The sequence below is a fragment of the Podarcis liolepis genome (assembly GCF_965112155.1).
Source record: "Podarcis liolepis genome assembly, chromosome: 8".
NCBI classification, from domain to species: Eukaryota; Metazoa; Chordata; class Lepidosauria; order Squamata; family Lacertidae; genus Podarcis; species Podarcis liolepis.
The window spans coordinates 40,996,586-41,016,176 of NC_139560.1; the positions used below are offsets into that span (position 1 = coordinate 40,996,586).

Below are 19,591 nucleotides of genomic sequence, written 5' to 3' on the forward strand. Positions count from 1 at the left end.
GCTGGTAGTCATGTGAGTAAGAGCAATAGCATGCAAGGATGCCAGGAAACAATGATACTGCCCTACATGCTGATAATGCGTCAGATTTAGTAACAACTGCATGCAGTTCTAGTCCCCCCTCTGAAAAACTCAGAAGAGCAATAAAAAAACAATAACAAATGTCTTCTTTGTGAGGAAAAGCTGAAGCGATAGTCACCCTTTAGGTTACACTGTCAAGTCCATGAGAACAGAACGCCCTGGAGAAATGCTAGCATGAACTGGGGCAGAGCAGCAATATATTTATAATGTATGTTTAATGGTAAAGCACCATGGATAAGAGTGCTTTAGAAGAGTAGTCTTCCAGCCTTTCAGGCCCAGGACCTTTATGCATTCCCAAACTGCAACATGGGACCCACTTCAACTTGTTATTACAATACAGTATATGCCCATTATGAGCCTTCTCTCTTTAATGTGGAGAGTAGGAAAGGCTCATTTTTTAAATATTTGTACAAAACACAGCATTTCGTAAAGTGCAGCTTGCGATGGTGGAGTGAAAAAGCAATAGCCACTCATGCAGGGTGCCTACCTTCCCCTTTTCTCTCTCTTCTTAAAGAGAAACCCAAACAAAACTGTGGTCATGGCACTGTGCTCTTAACTCACCTGCTTAAGCATCATGCTTTAGAACAGGGGGTAAGCCCTATGGACTACAACTCCCATCATCTGAGTGGAGAGAAGAACTAAAAAGTTTCAAAGGATCGATCATTTTTACCCAAGCATCAAATCTTACTTGAAAACAGGATAATTGGTTCGTTACATTGACATTTTTAATTTTCTAAATGTAAACTATTTTCTAATTTTTAAATAATAAGAGCGAGATTGCTTGAATGCAACTCTCCCCCTCCCTTTGTTTACAGGTTCCAAATTGTGTGACTACTGAACAATCTAGAGGACCCTGGCCAACCTTTCTGCCAAGTCACAATAGAGTGGCACACTGCCATGCACCATAGTCCCATATGCAGCATTCCCCCAATGCTCTGCTGTGGCTTTGTGTCTGGCAAGCAGCACAGTGCAGGTATGTGAAGCCTGAGTTTCTGTATTAGTCAGATTCTTGCTCTCTCTGCCTCAGATCCTGTCAGTGCCACTTATAGCATTCATACTGCAGGTCTGTCACTCATTGTTTATATCAGGGATGGCAGGGACCTGTGGCCTTCCGAATATTGTTCCAACTCCTACCAGCTTAGCTAGCCTGGCTGAGGGTCAGGAATGATGAGAGTTGTAGTCCAGAGACAACATAAAAGCATAATCTTAAAGCACAGACAACAATGAATCTTGTGACACTTCAAAGACCATGGGAGTTATTATGCTTTAATAAAACCATTAGTGTTTAAGGTGCTGGTCTTTTTGCTGTATTACACAATGACAGAATTGTAGAGTTGGAAGGGATCCTGAGGGACATGTAGTCCAATCCCCTGCACGGCAGGACTCTTTTGCCCAACGTAGGGCTCAAACCCGGGATAAAGAGTCTGGGCCATTAGACTAACACAGATACTGTTCTGGAAGATAAACTTATGGTGTTATTCTTACCTCCCTCTAGTAAGTCTCTGCAATATTTTAATTCCTGATAAACGACAGTATTTTCCTTCCCATTTTTGGATACATTCTTCTATCTGTTCTGAAGAAAACAGGGCATGAAATTGTACCTCACTGAATATTCCATAGGCATCCTGAACGAGGAGGCACAACCTGCAAAAAGGTGTATAAAATTTAGTCTGTTAGTGGCATGCCCAAAGGAGGTCTCTAACATCTCAGAATTAAACATTTGTTCACAGGGTTTTCGTAAATTCTGATGAAATCTTAATTCATCACAACTGGTAGCAAAACTGATTTACTGTAGCTACACAAGTTAAAAAGATCCAAATGATGGGACGTCCTCTGCCTGTGGCCTTGGAGAGCAGCCACCAATCAAGGAAGACAATATGTAGCCTCTGACTCTACAGAAGGCAGCTTCATTATCTTTATATGTACCCATGAAGAAATTTCACATGGTGCTTTAAAATATAAGGATGTAACAAAAAATTAATCTCCTCCACCCCACAAGGCAATGATTCCTAGTACTTTTTACTATCAGAGGCAGTAAGTTTCTGTATACCAATTGCTAAGAATTGCAAGTGCTGCTCTCAGATCCTGCTTTCAGTCCTTCCACAGGCAACTGTGAGAACTGGAAATTGGACTAGATGGGCCACTGACCTGACGTTCACCAAACTAAAAAGGCATGAGAGGCAAGAATAGCTGGGGGGGGGAATGTCAGTGAAACAAGCCATGGTTTGTTTGATAGTCTGTGGGACCCCTTGTGGTTAACATGTGATTTCTTAAGCCAGTGCTGCTTGAGGCAAAACAAAAAATGCCACCCTGCCCTTATCCATCACCGCCTTCTGTTGCCATTACATCCTCCTCTGCTGCTGCCTGAGGCAACTGAAGGAGGCCCAAGGAAGCCCCGGCATGCTGAAGGCGGTGGAGGAGGGAAAAGGAGGCTGGAGAGGAGCAGGCAGCAGTGGAAGCAGCAGAGGAGGCAGTGGTGGGTGAAAAGTGGTGGCAGCAAGCAGTGCACTTCCGCCCCCCCCCCCCATCTGCCAACCCTTCCAGCTGTCCCCAGTCTGCCACCTGAGGCAACTGCCTCACCAAGCCTCATGAGCAGGCTGGCCCTGTCTTAAACAAACCATGACTTAGAGTTTTGTGTGAATCCATGTCTCGTAAAGTCTCGTAAAGTCACAATGTGTTCTGCAGGAGTCCAGTGTATAACCTATTCCATTTAAAATCTACTTGAAACCCTTGGGGGAAGTCATCTGTGGTTTGAGGTGATGTGTCATCAATACAAAATGACACCCAGTTCTATTTCTCCATGTCAACAGGAGAGACATAAAAAACTCAGTTAATGTGCTGGATTAGGGTGAATAAACTGAGGTTCTGGTAAGACACAGCCTGCTCCAATGGGAACCCCCTACCCCAGGGCCATCTACCAGCAACTGTTCTGTGGGAAGGATTACAAGAGAGGAGAAGAGGCATATTTAAACATATTCAAGGCTAGAATTTCTTGTCCTTCCCTCCCAGGCCTTCCAGTAAGTGCCCTACAGGAAGCATCCTTATGAATTATTACACTAATATTCTTATTGTGAGCTTCCGTGGAAGGACATGTATAATGAAATGTAATATACAAATAAGTTTAATGAATAAGTAAAGCTGCTACAGTCAGAAAGGTAGAACTAAGCTAGGCAGCCATCCAATGTGACTCCAATACAGTTTCACTTTGACTTTCTGCCAAGAAAGTACAACTCGGGATGTTGTTACTTTGTTGAAAACGCGCTCTAAAACTAGCAATCACCACCACCTTGCTAACCCAGCAAACAAATACATCCCCATCTAACTGATATCAATACTGTTTACTGTTACCATGGAACTATTGTTGATTTTCAAACTGCATTTTTGTTACCGAAACTTGTTATGAACCTTTTCATGAAAAGCAGTATATAAATACTGAAAAAAGTCAGTAATCATTGATTGCCATTTTATCCCTCCTTTCTCCAAGTTTAGAGTTGCATTCATGGTTCTCTCTTATTGTCTCCAAATAATGGTTACAACTGTACCTAGGTGCCTTGCAGGCACAACAGGACGTCTCCTTTTCTTCTTTTTGCAAAAAGGTGGGGCAGAAATTTGAAATAAATAAAAAAGTTAAGCGTGGTTAGAGTCAATTCATTAGTGGTAAGGAAATAACCTTCAGGGAAAGAGATGCCTACTTCTAGCTCAACATCAAAACAGGTGGAAACCATCCCGGGGTAAAAATGATTTTCCCTGCAGTTAACGCTGCAACAACATGTGCAGATGCCCCAAGACAAAAAGATACCATTAGGTGTGTGGTTAACTCTGGAGAATGCACAAAGGATGGGAGTGTGAGAACAGATGGATGAAAAATGCACATGTGATTCAGTGGGAAGAGCAAACAAACAAAGGCAAGACGCGATAAGAAGGGAGGCAAAGATTAGGATTTTTATTTCCTCCCACTATGAGCTTCACTTACTTCTCCTTAAAATGTTAACAATGTGCTTGACATATATCGTGGAGGTTAGAATGATTTAGGGGTATATGGGGTGTTAGCGGAGGGATAGCAGGTGGAAGAGGGGAACACGGAAGAGGAGGAAGAAGTCAGGAGTTGAAAGTTTTGAATAAACTCGATATATAATTTTAGCAATGTCTTTAACTTTTCTAACATGGAATGTTAACGGTTTAAATGAAAAAGCAAAAAGAAATAAAATAGAGAAAGTCCTGAGAAATAAAAAATGCGATGTGATTTGCTGCCAGGAGACCCATGTAGCTAAAAAACACAAACATATACTGGTTAACAAAAAATTAGGAGTGGAATTTATAAACGCAGAAGCGAATAAAAAGAGAGGTTTGGTAATCTATGTGAAAGAGAAATTAGAACCCAAACTGATTTACAAAGATGAAGAAGGGAGGATCCTCGGAGTTCAAATTACCCACCAAGGGGAAAGGATTAATGTAGTATCGATCTATGCCCCCAACACAAACCAAACTGAATTCTATAGAAAATTGGAACAAATACTATTGGATTTGGAAAACCATAACCTAATTGTACTTGGTGACATGAATGGAGTCCCGGAACCAGAGATAGATAGAAGTCAAAAAAAGAGAAAAAGGAATCAAGGGAAACTCCCCAAAACTTTTGATGACCTCCAAGAAAACCTAGATTTAATTGACATCTGGAGGTTCAAAAACCCTACAGAAAAGCAGTTTACACATTTTTCGGGAGTTCATCAAAGCTGGGGTAGAATTGACCAGATCTGGGTTTCCAGAGAGCTCTCGACAAGATCGGTGAAATGTGAAATAGATCCCAGAACACTCTCAGACCACAACTCTATATTTTTGGAACTAAAGTGTAAATTAGCAGGTCCGTATAGATGGAGAATGAATGATTACTTATTGGAACAGGAAGATACAATCGGTAAGGCAAAGATCATTTTGAAAGAATACTTTGATCAAAACCTGAATAAAGGAACAAAAATCGATGTGGTCTGGGATGCAAGTAAAGCAGTATTTAGGGGTTTCCTGATCCAACAGAATAAGTATAAAAAGAATTTGAGAGAGGCAAAAAAGGCGGAAATAATTAAACAATTAAAAGAAACAGAGAGAAATTTAATAAAAAATCCCGAAGACGAAAAGAACAAACAACTCAGCAAATTATTACAAACCCAATACTCAACATTGATAAACCAAGAAATAGAGTGGGGAATAAAACTGATGAAACAGAAATATTTCGAGTCGGCAAATAAAACAGGCAAATTACTAGCGTGGCAATTGAGGAAAAGGAAAAAACAGAGAGTAATCAATAAAATCAAACATGAAGCCCAAATAATAGAAGATCCTAATGAGATAAAGGGAAAGTTCCAGCAATATTATGAAGCTCTGTATAAAAAGAAGGAAGATGAGGATATAAATGAGATAAACAGATATTTGGAAAATAGTGGAGGGGAACAACTACTAGAAGAAGAAAAAACACTCTTAAATGACCCAATAACAGTGGAAGAGGTCAGGAACATTATTAAGAAAATGAAACCGGGGAAAGCTCCAGGCCCGGATGGCCTGTCTCAAAAATACTACAAAACTTTAGAAGAATACTTGGCCCCGGTTCTATGTAATGTAATCAACAACATTCTACAAGGGGGAAAAATACCTGACTCATGGAGAGAGGCATATATAACGGTAATTCCGAAAGTAGATTCGGATACGCTCGATATAAAGAATTACAGACCAATATCACTGCTCAATGATGACTATAAGATCTTTGCAGGAATAATGGCTAGCAGATTAAAGAAATACTTGAATAGAGCGATCCATAAAGACCAGGCCGGATTCCTGCCCGGCAGACAGATCAAGGATAATGTAAGACATATAATTAACATAATTGAATATTTGGACTTTAGAATCGACATCCCCGCTGCCTTAGTATTTATAGACGCCGAGAAGGCTTTTGATAATGTATCCTGGCACTTCCTTATAAAGTGTATGGAAAAGGTTGGAATAAGAGGGCCATTTTTAGAAGCTATAAAGTCGATTTATTCAGAGCAAAGAGCGAAAGTAATTATTAATAGTAACCTGACTAATTCACTTAAGATCACCAAAGGTACAAGACAGGGGTGCCCTTTGTCGCCCCTGCTGTTTATTTTGGTTCTGGAAGCTCTTTTAAACAAGATAAGAGAAACATCTGAAGTAAGAGGGATCAGAATAGGCACAAAAGAGTACAAAGTTAAGGCCTACGCTGATGACTTAGTAGTTTCAATAGAAGATCCAGAAAAAGGGATTAATACATTGATTGAATTAATGGAAACGTTTGGTAGACTATCCGGCTTTAAACTGAATAAAAGCAAAACGAAGATGCTGATAAAAAATGTAGATGAACAACTAAAAAACAAAATCGAGTCGGAATCCGGGTTAACGGTATCAAAAAAGGTTAAATATCTAGGTATCTGGATTACACCAAAAAATATAAATCTGGTGGAAGATAATTACAAAAGAACCTGGAAAGAGTGCAAAAGAGACCTAGACAGCTGGAATAGATTACAACTCTCTTGGGAGGGAAGAATGGCAGCCATCAAAATGAGCATCCTCCCAAGGATGATATTCCTATTCCAAAATATCCCAGTAGTCAGGGGTACTACTATGTTTAAAGATTGGCAGAGGACCCTCTCCAGATTTATCTGGCAGGGTAAAAGGGCCAGAATTAAATATAAGTTGCTCACTGACAGAAGGGATAGAGGAGGGTTTGCAGTGCCAAACTTGCAATTATACTACGAGGCTTCATGCCTCTGCTGGATTAAGGAATGGATAGCTTTGGACAACACGGATCTATTGGACTTGGAGGGTTTTAATATTAGACATGGGTGGCATGCGTACCTGTGGCAGGACAGGGGGAGATTACACAAAGGATTCTCCAACCACATCATAAGAGGCGCGTTGTTGGAGGTGTGGAACAGATGTAAAAGGTTAGTAGAAAAAGATATCCCCTGGTGGCTGTCACCCGTCGACATCTTAATAACTAAGAAACTAAACATGGAAGGTAAAAGATGGACATACGCTGACCTCCTGAGAAGATCAGATAAAGGATGGGAAATTAAAACCTACGAAGAATTAAAAGATAAATTATCGGGATGGCTCCAGTATCATCAAATTAACGCCATTTGGAGGGAGCACAAAAAAACGGGAATGAGTAAGAACAAATCCAAATTCCAACTAGAAATAATAGAGGGAAAATCCAAACTCCTAACTAAAATGTATAACCAGTTATTAGACTGGGATACAATGGACGAGGAAATTAAAGATGTTATGATTAAGTGGGCTATAGACCTAGGACACCCCATTGAATATGAAAGATGGACAAAATTATGGACTAAAGACATGAAATTTTCAGCTTGCGTCAGATTCCGAGAAAATATGGAGAAAATGATGTACAGGTGGTACATCACACCAGTAAAATTAGTCAAAATGTATAGAACTGGGGACAAGACGTGCTGGAAGTGTAGGAAGAAAGAGGGAGATTTCTTCCATATGTGGTGGTCCTGCGAAGAGATAAAAAAATTCTGGGGGTTGGTATATGACGAGCTAAAAAAGATTCTAAAGTATACATTCCCAAAAAAGCCCGAGGCATTCCTCTTAGGAATGATAGGAGAAGAAATCAACAAAGACGACCAAATCTTTTTTCAGTATGCAACAGTATCCGCAAGGATACTGTTAGCGCAGAGTTGGAAATCACCGCATGTCCCCTCGATCAGTGACTGGCAAAATAAACTAATTGAATACATGGATACAGCAATAATGACTCAAAAGATCAGGCAACAGAGAAATAACAAATTTATTAACAATTGGAATAAATTTCTCTCATACATGGAGTTGACTTTGGGAAATGTAAAAATTACAGTTGGTGCGATATAAAAACCGCGAGGTATGAACTACGACTAGATGAAGACACTGCTGAATATACTGTTGAGTTATGGCTCTCGACGTGGTGGTGGGAAGTCTGATAATGAATCTGATGTATATAAGATATGTGCATTTAAGTAGTAAGAAACTTGAAATTGATTTTTGTATTTCGATTTCTTTGATACTTGATACTTTTTTTTTGTTGTTTTTGTGTCGGCTTTTATGGAAGATGTACAAATGTTTTTTAATTGAGGTGATACAATAAAGGTTTTTTTTTTTTAAAAAAAAAAATGTTAACAATGTGCTTGACATATATCGTGGAGGTTAGAATGATTTAGGGGTATATGGGGTGTTAGCGGAGGGATAGCACCTCTGATAGGGGAGACATCGTGCTCCTTCCAGAGTGCTTTTTCCACCTTTGGTCCCTAGCCTGCACTTAGCTCTCACCTGTGGCTCTTAGAAGCTATCAGCAACCACACCTTGGGAATGGCTTTGACTGGCCAGCTAATCCAGGTGAGGGTAGCCAATAGGTCTCAAACCCTCAGTGAGTTAGGGTCTTCTCCTGCATGAGAAGATAGGCTCTGGCAGAATGAGCGAACGAGACCAGCAGTGGGTTCAACGGTCAAGAAGGCAGTTTGGGCACATGCTGTAGAGGGAAATGAGGGGCAGGTGGAGCTTGTCAACCTGGGAAGGTAGCCCATCTGACAGGAGAAGGAAAACTCTCTTCCTAAACCTCCGATGCCTTGTGGGATATCTTCAGGAGAAGAAAAGGATAAGGATGAACCCTAAACAAATCTTGAGTGGAGTCCCTAATATGGTTGGACGGCGCCTTGTATGCCTCCTTCTGGCAAGTCCTGCAGCCAAGCTGGTGCCAGATATATTGCTCTGCTTTCCTTTGGGGCACATCAGCAAGAACAAGAGGGGAGTATTGTTGGCTGGGCAGATCAGGACATCCATCCACACTGCCCAGGCTTGTGCACTGGGCAGGCATGCCATCTATGCAGGGCCGTGAGGGCCCATGTCCCCCCCTCATTTCACTGAGGGAGCCAGGCCCCCTCAATATTCGCAGCCGGGCGGGCTCCATTGGGCCCTCCTGTGACTGCGCCAAGCTGCGGTGGGCCCTCCTGCGGCTGCAACCAGGTCACCTCAGGCCTTTGGGAGGGTACAACGGCCCTGTCAGCCCTCCTCCCACCATTTGATGTCACATGCATGCACTGGGCACCTGCAATGTTGGGCAGAACCTGGTGTGCCTGACGCCGGGGAGGTCTCTCGGGTGCTGCTAACACAGCACTTTGACTTCACCCTAAGAGGTGCACACCATTGTCTCTCAAGACAGACAGATGACAACCAGCAGGATTTAACATTCCTCCACACCAAATATAAATACATATTTTTAAAAGTCCTACACAAAAAACTGGCATGTCAGGTTTTTAAGGCTAAAGTAAGTCTGTCCTTCATAACACCGAGTTTTCTCTACTAAGCAACTATTTATTTTAATTTTTGTATTGGGGGGCATATATTTGCAATGGCACAGGCTAGACACAGATTTACCAATCTGTGAACTAGGCCACGGTTAATCTCATTTCAAAGCTTGGGAATATTCTGTTAATTTCCTAAAAGAGCTGGAGGCAGGGGAGAGGGAAGGCGAGGCCAATTATTTTGCATTTTTATGAGTGTGGTGGTAATGCTTAGATTTATTCACTTCCAAGTGGATATTTGGAAATGATTATGGTATTATGTCATCATGCCCCCTCCTAGTTAGTCATCCTTCTTGGAAAAGGTGGAAAAGGGATTTCTATTCAGTAGTTATACATGTAAACCCCACAACATGGTTAGAGACTTGTGTTTCCTTGTATACATTTTGCTCCCCCAAAGGAGTAAGACTGAATAGCGCTCCATAAGACAGACAGGTGCAGCTCAAAAGAAAGGCATTAGAACAAGAAGAATGTAGTGAGAACATGGGGTCTGCAATTGCTGTTGCAGAAAGGAGTAAAGAAGACACACACAAAATAGTGGGAACAATTATATGCTTTACAACAGGAGACTGACCCCTCAGGCTTCTGTTGATGTATTTATTTCTTCAAAGCTCAGATGAGGAGGGAGGAAAAAAGGAGACGCTATAAAAAAGTTTAAGTGTATAGCCCACCCTCCTGATATATATGGCAACATTTGCTCATCCAAGATAGGGTGCTGCTGATTATGTCTGCTCCCTGACAGGAGACTCTTATCTCTTTGCGTATGCGCCCTCCTAGAAGCAACTAAAGCATGAGGAGGTGCACGCACACAAAATAAGATTTCTGTGCTGCTTTGTAAAAAAACAACAACAAAAAACAGGCACAAAACTGTGCCTACAGAGTTCCAATCCACCAACTTGTCTGGTCAAGTCTTGAGGTGGAGCTCCTTAACTTCTCCTGATGTGGCTTACAATCAACAGCAACCTTTGAAACTCCACCCAAACGAAGATTTAATTTATCTGAATCTCTCAAACACAAACAAAATCCCTCCACCTACTGCAAATGTAATCTCCAGTGCAATCAGAATCAGAGACACATGTGTAGGAACAAAAGGACACAAAACACAACCTATTTTTGTCTGTAACCCTAGAGGGGCTCTTCTGTACATCTTACTTGTAGCAATTTAAAGTGTTCCATATCACTTTTAAAGTGCTCCGCATCACTTTTATCAGATGTATAATATTCTCACACCCCCACAGCAGATGCTGGCTATTGCATCCTCCTTGAAATACATCCCAAAAAAATAAAAGCTAGAATAACTAGAACCTGAATAGCACTAATCAGAATTACATCTAAGCAGTGATGTGGTTTTTGCAGAAAAAAATTGAATTGGAAAATGTTTCTGTACAAATTAGCAATCATAAAATTTCTGTTCCCCTACAGGTATCTTCTTTAGCTTTTTGGGGGGTAGGGGGTATTTAGTAAACTAAGCTAAAAACTTTGAAACTGTCACGCTTGCTATTATTTATTTGTTAGTGACATCCATTCATTCATACTAATGAACTTATGAAATGGAAAATTTCCCACATCATGACAGCTAACTTGAAAATCTATGCTAGAAATCCTTTCATATCTACAGAGAAGCAAATATGACTATTTCCATGTTTAGCAGATTTATTATTATTATTATTATTAGTAGTAGTAGTAGTAGTAGTATACCTGCAGGTCTCAGAGTGGTTCACAGCATAAAATCGCAATATAAAAACACAAAACACATAATAAAATCAAAAACAAGAACAACCCAATAACCCCTCCTCCCCAACACATTTTAAAAGGGCGCTGAATGTCAATCAGTCAAAGGCCTGGTTAAAGAAGAACATTTTTGCCTGGTGCCTAAAGGTGTATAATGAAGGATGGTTCCATAAAAGCTGTTGTGTCAAAAATTGATAAGATTAGTTCGCTCAGGCATGGGCGTAGCCAAGATTTTTGTTGGGGGAAGGGGCCAGGCCTTTTCTTGGGGGAGGACAAAACCCGAGTTTGCTATGTATTTTCATGTATTTTCATTGATTTGGGGGGGCAGCTGCCACTCCCTGCCCCCCCCCGGCTACACCCATGCTCTCAAGGTGAAATCTTGTACACACCTAAGAGCCTGTCAGATTAAACTCAATGGGGTTTAGTTCTGAATAGACATGTTTAGGATTGCACTGTTACATTATTCTGCAATCTCTAGGCAGAATTGCTCCCCAAGTATTGAATTTTAATATTTTCCCTGGTATCTTTCAATGTTTTAAGTCCTTATTTGTGATCATTTTATTTTTCTTCAAACAGGATTATAGTACACCATCTTCATACAACCAGTAGAATAGTGCTATTGTCTTGCCCTTTGATGGTGGTGTCTTTATGTTAATATCCCCTTTTCTACACTTTTCTCTTTTAAGCTGCATTACTTGCCTGCACCTTTCCCATTCAACACTTCCTGGTGTTCACCTTTTGTTTACTTTTTCTTTTTCACAGAAGCACAATAACACAAAAACAATTTGTTTTGTAATTGATGCACTAACATATGATTGCACATAACCAACCTCAGTAGTTTTGTTTTCTTTTGAATGGCAAGGTTGGAAACAATTGCTGCGAACCGTACCACTAGGCACAGTTGAGCATAAACCATATTTGGTTAAGCATCACGGGTTTACAAATGTCTTTTACAGCCAATAAAATAAACAGAACCTGGGTGACTGCCCACTTGTAATGTGCCATATGTGCCAACCTCTTATGCATTTGTAGTATGCATGGGGTCAGGGAATGTCAGCAGGAAAAACAGTTTGAAGTGTGCAACCACAACTGAAATTCCAACTCTAGCAGATTGCACTAGAGCAGTGGTTTGCCCACTGTTTCCCCCCACATGCCACCTGTAAATTGCTGCGGGTCTTGGTTGACCACTTAATGAGTTTTCTGCCCCATTGTAGTAATTGTAATGTGCTATGCCAGATATTATGTGATTTTTAATTGTATTTTTACAGATAAGCCAGAACGAAGTTCATGGGCAACTGGTGGTCCATGGCACATGCTTTGGGAACCCCTGCACTAGAGCATTAACTATGTAGCATTAAAGGAAACATGCAGAAACATCCTTATATGCTACATTACAGCACTGTCCTAGCTATACTCATGATGACCTCAATGGGATTTATGCTTAGGGCCACAGTCTTCCCTCAAGATACTGTTAAAAATGTACAGATTTCCTGAAATGTAAATAGAAGGCCACCTGCATTAGTATGTCTTGTGGCATACACAGAGGTACAAAATGCCTCAGCACTCTTCAGTATTTGCTAAGGAGATCTCCTCCCCCTTTTTCACCCTCTGAAACCTTCCTCCTCTGTGCTATACACAGCAAAAGGTCTCAGGGATGATCAATGGCTGCCAGCTCTGAACTTCAGCTCTTTAGAGAGGAAGAGTAGCCGACATATATTGTTGGATTTCCAACTCCCATTAGCCCCAGCCAGCATGGCTGATGGTCAGGGATGATAGGAGTTGCAACTCAACAACATCTAGAGGGCACCACTTTGACTACCATAGGTTCATAGAATTGTAGAGCTGGAAGGGACCAAAATGGTCATCTAGCCCAAACCACTGCAATGCAGGAATCTCGACTAAATAACTTGAAGCCATTGGTTCGGGTCCTAGTCTCTGGAGCAGCAGAAAACATGCTTGCTCCATCCTGGCATGACTTGTTTCTGAGAAACCAATGCTGGGTCTTACTAATCTCAACATCCTTTTATAAATGCTCACAGACTGACAGTTTAATTATCTGTTCTAGGACCTTTCATAGTATTAATATCAAGCTCACAGGTCAGTAGTTACCTGGATCTTCTCTCTCCCCCCCCCCCCCCTTTTTGAAGATAGGGAAACACCCATTATACAAAGGGTTTAGGGAGCATACCAGGAGGAAGAAAGTGTTTTAATTTCATGGTTCACAACCCCCGGCTCTTATGTTCTATAAGGCCATTTCCAACATTTTTGTGGCTCAACTGCCTTCAACCACAGACTTAATTCATTTAAACCATTTTCTTTTCTTCCCCAGAGAAGAAGTAAGTTGCCAATATGAAACAATGGAGAAATCCATATCCCATTTCTCCTTCCACCCCAAAGAAGTGGTAGCAGCAAAGGGAATAGTCCCTGTCTGGAGAAGGCTTGTCTGGTTTCAGAGTGATTGCCAATTAGGGCCTAAGTACACATTATGTTAATGATATGATTAACCATTATGTCATGGGTTTTTAAAACATTAAATACCAGGAACCAGGGCGGAAGATGCCATCAGTAGAACAGTAGCGTAGATCCAGTTGTGATCATGGTAATAATCCCACACATACTCTGCAATTAGAATTAAAGGGGGAACTCCCATTTTCAGCAATGGAATATTCTTTTCATAATGCTAATTGCTGCATAAGGAGGAGAGATTTTTATTGAGTGTGATTGAGAAGGGAAGACTTAAACCTCTCCACCTAGTGTGCTGTGGTGCCAATAGCACCTCAACTTTCCTGGTAGTTTTTTAAAAACAATGGCATGATTGCCAATCGTATCTCCAACATTACAGGCATTGAGTTACTCCAAAATTTGCTTATCTCTATATCTTTGCCATTTTAACAGTTTAAATTGGGCTTGGGAGTGAACTGGCAACCAGTGCAAGTCTTTCAAGGCTGGCACAATATGCATCTAGCTTAAGACACACAGCAGCAGCCTCAGTGCTGCTCTCTGTACGTCTCTGCACAATAATTACTGGTGAGCGAAAGTGGGGAAATTGATGAGAGTTCAAAATGTACGGTATATGGTTGACCAATGTGAGAATAGGATGCTGCACTAGATGGGTGCTAGATCTGATCCAACAGGGCTTCTCTTATATTCTTATGGTCACAATAAATCAGCATGACCAGAAGATCTTATGGTTGGAAGCATGCCCCTCAGGTTGATCTGAAGCAACTGAATAAGGCAAAAATTAGGGAGATACATGACAGAGGGTCAGGGAGAGGAAGGAAAGTTGGACGGTGGTACCACACTCACTTTGTCTGAAATACCATATAAAAAGCATAAGCAGCATAAGAGAATTCTGTTGCAAGCCCAACCTCCATCAGATTATGGGGCTACCTCCCCCAAAGATCCAGGAATTGATGTTGAGACTGTGAGTTAAGAGAGAGCGTAAGGTAAAGCTAATCAAACTAAAGAAAAGGACATATGTGGGATCTTACGTGGATTTAATTAAGCAGCATTAAATTCTCACCCCTAAAACATGGGTTAATTAATCTACTTACAAAACTTGTGAAGGCAAGTCTTTTAAAAAAATGTTTTTTAGTCTTTTTGATGCATCTATGCCTTGAGGAATAGAAGCACAAGCAAACTGGCATTATGAAATGTTGGCTTGTGAACTGTTTAGGTTGTTTAGAGAGTTAACTGTTGTTTATTTTTAAAGTTGCCTATCTGCTTCCCATCCCCTTGATATTTCCATCCCTAATCTTAATAAATCTTCTAAACGTAGAACTTATTTCTTGACAACTCAGGGGAATCTTACTCCTGTATGCCAGATTACATGCAACACGCTTTGACCAAAGTGAAAGAAAGGCTGAACTAGCGCAGATGCAACTCAGTAATTAGGTGGTGGTTGCCCCCCCTTAGAAAGAAATTAAAAATGTAACTCTTATAATTCCTTCACTCAAGAGTTAGAGTAAATTAAGAGCTGGTTGTTGCCTACAGCAGCTGGGTATCACCACAGAAGATTGTAAGAGTCAGTTGATTTGATATGATATGTCAACTAGAGATAGATAACGGTTATCTGGATCACTGGTGATCAAATGCCACATACTACAGGATGTCCCCACAACCCTAGCCTGCTCTGCAGTGGATGTGAGAGCTCCTGCTTTTTACCTCTTATTCAAAGAGAGCTGAGGAGAAAGGTTAATGATTCCATGGCAGAGGGAAGAGAGGTGCTCTAGTCTCTAAACGTGAGAAACCCATGTGGGTTGGTTAAAGAGAGGGTCCAATTCTCCCAACTGAAGAAGCTGGACAAGCAGCATCAGAAAGCACCTTCCGATGGGAAAGTCCAGACCATGTATATTTTTGACAACTAGTTTGTGACAAAGTTAAAAAGAGATCAGATCTTTCAAAGACAATGCAAACATGAATTCTCAAAAATTACATTTAAAAAATGAAAACAAAATTGTACTGGTTCAGAGATAGATAATCTCTAATGGAATGATTTAACCTTCGAACAATCAGACGTAATTTGTATGCAGAGATGAGAATGGATTTGGAAGCATTTCTCTACAGCTGCCCTCTGAATGGGATGCTAAGATAATTTGTAAATACACCACAGAACTAGAACTTAAAAAAAGAAAGAAAAAAACCAGAAAACTGTAGGACCGTTCCAAAATTATCTTAGTAACATGAAGCAAATATAAACATCACAGCTTCAATGGATGCACAAAGCAAGTGAAATAAAACATAGCTGATTGTGGAATGGTGCCTACATTTGAGATATTCTTTCTGTTGAACTGCCACTGAACTAAAAATATATCCTACACCAGCAAAATAAACTACACAACAGAGAGGGGAAATAGCAAGGAAAGGGATCTGCTGGAGATCCTTGTTTGGCAAAAGACAATTCCTGCTTCAGGTTACTAATCTTGGTTCTCTTCCCCCTCCTCCTCTCTAAAACACACGCAGAGACTTTTCAATTGTTTTCGGTTCTGAGTGCTTTTGCTGGCTCTGTTTCATATGTGCATGCCTCTGAGAGAGAGAGTCTTGTGTGTATGTGAGCAGACTGTTTACAAAAGTTATGGTAGTGCTTCTCAGCAGCCCATCGAGAATTCCAGGAAATGGCCTCTGTTATTTCATTCTAGGTAAATGTCGGCTCATGACAAGCAGCAAAGCTGACACAGGACATCTCCCTCTGCTTTACAGTCCTGCAGTGAGGCCTCAATCGGAGGGAGAGCGAGAGCGAGAGCAGGAATGAGCCATGAGTGGGCGGAGTGCCTTCCCAGCACTCTACCAACCACAGCACAAGGAATTATGATAAACACCACTCTGGAAACAAGATACAACAGTACATTGTGTTCTTCAGAAAAACATCCAGACTTCAGTTCACTTCAAGTAAACAGTTAATCTTGTTTACCTTTTTTAAAAATTTGATGAGATGTTAACTGAACAATCCAGTGTGCAGATGAAACGAGGTTTTTTCCCCTCTATACAATTCAACTTTTGTGTTTGCTTTGCTCTCAGCAACACCCTGCCACAAATTAGTCCAATATGCTAAGTTCTTATTATCTGCATGCACCATAGATTTTCCCCTCCTCCCTTTTTATTGTTTTTTTTATATATATTTTTTATTTATTTACTTACTTACTCACTCACTTTGACTTAGCATGGTGCCAAAATAATGTTTTTTGCAAGCAGAAGAGATGTTGGAATAATTAAGAGTGCTTTGCTTCTTGCAAAGTTTGTAACAGAAATGTAAATAAATGATTAATTAATAAAGTGGGAAAACAACAGTCAAGCAATTGAGACCACATCCTAGGCTACCACTCTAAACACCTGGAGAAAAAAATGTGCACCCTGGGAAGCTTGTAGTCTGTTCTCAACAGAACTAAGATTAGTAATTATCCACAAATACAAACTAAAGAAAAAGTTGAAATTGCTTATTGTAACATATTTACTTAAAATATTGGTTTATTATCTATGCCTCATATATTATCATATATGGTAATAAGGTACAATTTAGGAATACAACAGAATGCAGTGTTAAAGTATGTTAGTTACTGATAAATATTTTGAATAACGAAAAATTATCTGTAGTTACCGAACATAAAAGGTTTATTTTTGTGTTGTGAGGCAAATGAGTATATGCCCATTCTAACTTTGGATTTTAAGAATTTGTAGCAACAAGATAAAGTGCTACTTTGTATCTCTTTATTAGCTAATGGTAGCTTCTCTCTGTGGGATAATTCTACCTTCTGGGAAATAAGAAATACTGAAAAGGAATTTTGAATATTTATGACTGAAAGGTAAGAAACTGATTTAATAAGGTAATATGCATTACTAAGCACTCCTTTTAGGATTTAACTCAATGAGGTTTTGCATAAAACATTTTAAAAATCACATAGATTATAATTTTTATTATTATTAATTGAAAATATATTAAAAACTCTTCAGTATTAAATTATGTCCCCCTTTTTTAATCTGAGGCTGAGGATTTGATAACAGGCTATAACTTCTAGGTGCCCAAATTTCCTTGCATCTATGATTCTTTCAGTCACATGATTAAGAGGGCAGTCAGTCACAGTTGTCTGCAACACTGTATTTGTACAACTCAGCCCAGTCAAATCTTCCTTCTCCAACCACCCTTCTTCTCCAGATCTGAGAGTCAAAGAACAGAGTAAAAATATTTATTAACTGCAATCATACTAGCTACCCTCCACCCTGCAATTACTATTTCAACTTGTACCTTGTAACAGGTAATGGGCAATATTTAGAGGGTCCCCCCCCCCCATGTACATACAAGCAGTGCTCACAACAAAGGGACACTCTCTGAAGCTATTCAAACAGCATGTGGCCATTCAACACATTTGTTTCTCTGCTGTGTTCTGCCTGCAATGCACAAAGTGAAGGTGCACAGAGCCAGGGTCACAGGCAGGAGGAGGCATAGCGCTGGGAGATGATTCTGCCACTTAATGGAAAGAAGTGGCAGATATCTTAAGTGTTGTAGACCCTTCAAGGTCATCTCTCAGCTGACAAGATTTGGGTTGCCATGTTAGCTTGCCCTCAAACCTGGTGGTACTGTTATTATGTGCCACGTCAGTCCACGAGAAAGCACCTCTCATTCAAGATTTGATCATGGATGAGATGGCTGACCTGGAATGTATTATTGAGGTGGATGAACCAGGTGGACCAGATCTATCTGCCAAAGTTTTCAGGTATAAACCAATCCAGCTTGGAAAGGAGACAGAATTGCTATCATCCATAAAAATGCAATCTTCTTCACCAGGAAACCATTCTTCCTGGGTACTGGATTTGAGGGGCAGTTCCTCATGCTGGGTCTGAGACACAGAACAGGAATAGTTTTGGCGTACTGCCCATCAGCCTCCCTGAGCTGCAAGAAGTGGTCTTGGGGTGGTGTGGGGTGCCCACACATTTCAACATCCATGCTAGGGCTAACTTGTTTAAACCAGCTCAGGACTTCATGGAGCTGTCTTACTACATTGGGTATTTGCCACACAAGGACCCTTCATCTAGTGCTTCCCATAAAACAGTTTGGAATTGGTTCTGTGCTGGTTACAGTCATTCCACTGTCACGGACAGCCCATTTCCTTGTAGTCTGGACTAGCAAAGGAAGATGGCATTTCCCTAAAGCCTTAGGGAACCTAAGGAACTTCTGATTGCTCTGATATGCTTAGTGCTCCTGTCAAGGCCTGGCCTCACTATGGAATAGTGAGAAGAGGAAGGACACTGGCACAACTACTTCTAAGTGTCCTCTCCAGTGCTGTGGTGCTTAATTGGCTCCCTGGGCAGCTCAGAATGCTGAAATAGGCAGGGTGATAGCCTTGACTACAGGTGATGTATTTCTCACAGTGAATGAGCACAGATGAAAGGACAGGCTCATGGCAGTGATGGTGGCAAGGAAATTAAGTCCTCGGGTAGCCATCCAGCACAACTATTTGGACTGGTATGGACTGGTAAAATGGAGTCTCTCAGTGGTCTGCTGTGACAAATTTGCAAAGCACAGTCACTCATACTAGCCTGAATGAGACACCATTGTTTGTAAAGGCGGTGTTCAGTGCACCAGTGCTATTGTACTCCAGTCTTGTTTCAGGCCTCCCAGTATTTCTGGTTAGCCACTATGAGAATAGGCTGCTGGCCTAGCTGAGCCTCTGGCATGATCCAGAGTAAAATGGTCCTTAAGTAAAATGGTATGAGATCAGATTCAGGGGTTGTGGATATTCTGAGATTATGGACAAGTTGCTTGAAGGAGTTTGGCTACCACAGGTACCCTCAAGCCTTGCCCATCTTGGCTTGTAACAGCTAAACAGAAGGCATTGACTGGTTGGGTCCAGTGGGTTGCAAATGCCTGTTTCACTGGCAACTGTGCTTTCTCCCCATGGTGTTCAACATCTATACATAGCCACTGG

The 19,591-nt window shown here is 40.8% G+C and overlaps 1 protein-coding gene across 6 annotated transcripts in view; it reads right to left on the reverse strand.

The window, feature by feature from the left end:
• The window catches only part of SPIDR (scaffold protein involved in DNA repair), a 170,267-nt gene that overhangs the window by 23,904 nt on the left and 126,772 nt on the right, over positions 1 to 19,591 (reverse strand). For 4 of the 6 annotated variants that reach the window (XR_014529451.1, XM_083518267.1, XM_083518266.1 and 1 more), the window contains exon 11: positions 1,564 to 1,722. The exons of the other annotated variants lie outside the window; for them this stretch is intronic. Coding sequence is in view for 3 of the 4 variants with exons in the window: in XM_083518267.1 (XP_083374393.1) it covers positions 1,564 to 1,722 (159 nt within the window). In the remaining variant the exon portion in view is untranslated. The remainder of the gene's footprint in view (positions 1 to 1,563; positions 1,723 to 19,591) is intronic. 6 annotated transcript variants of the gene reach the window in all.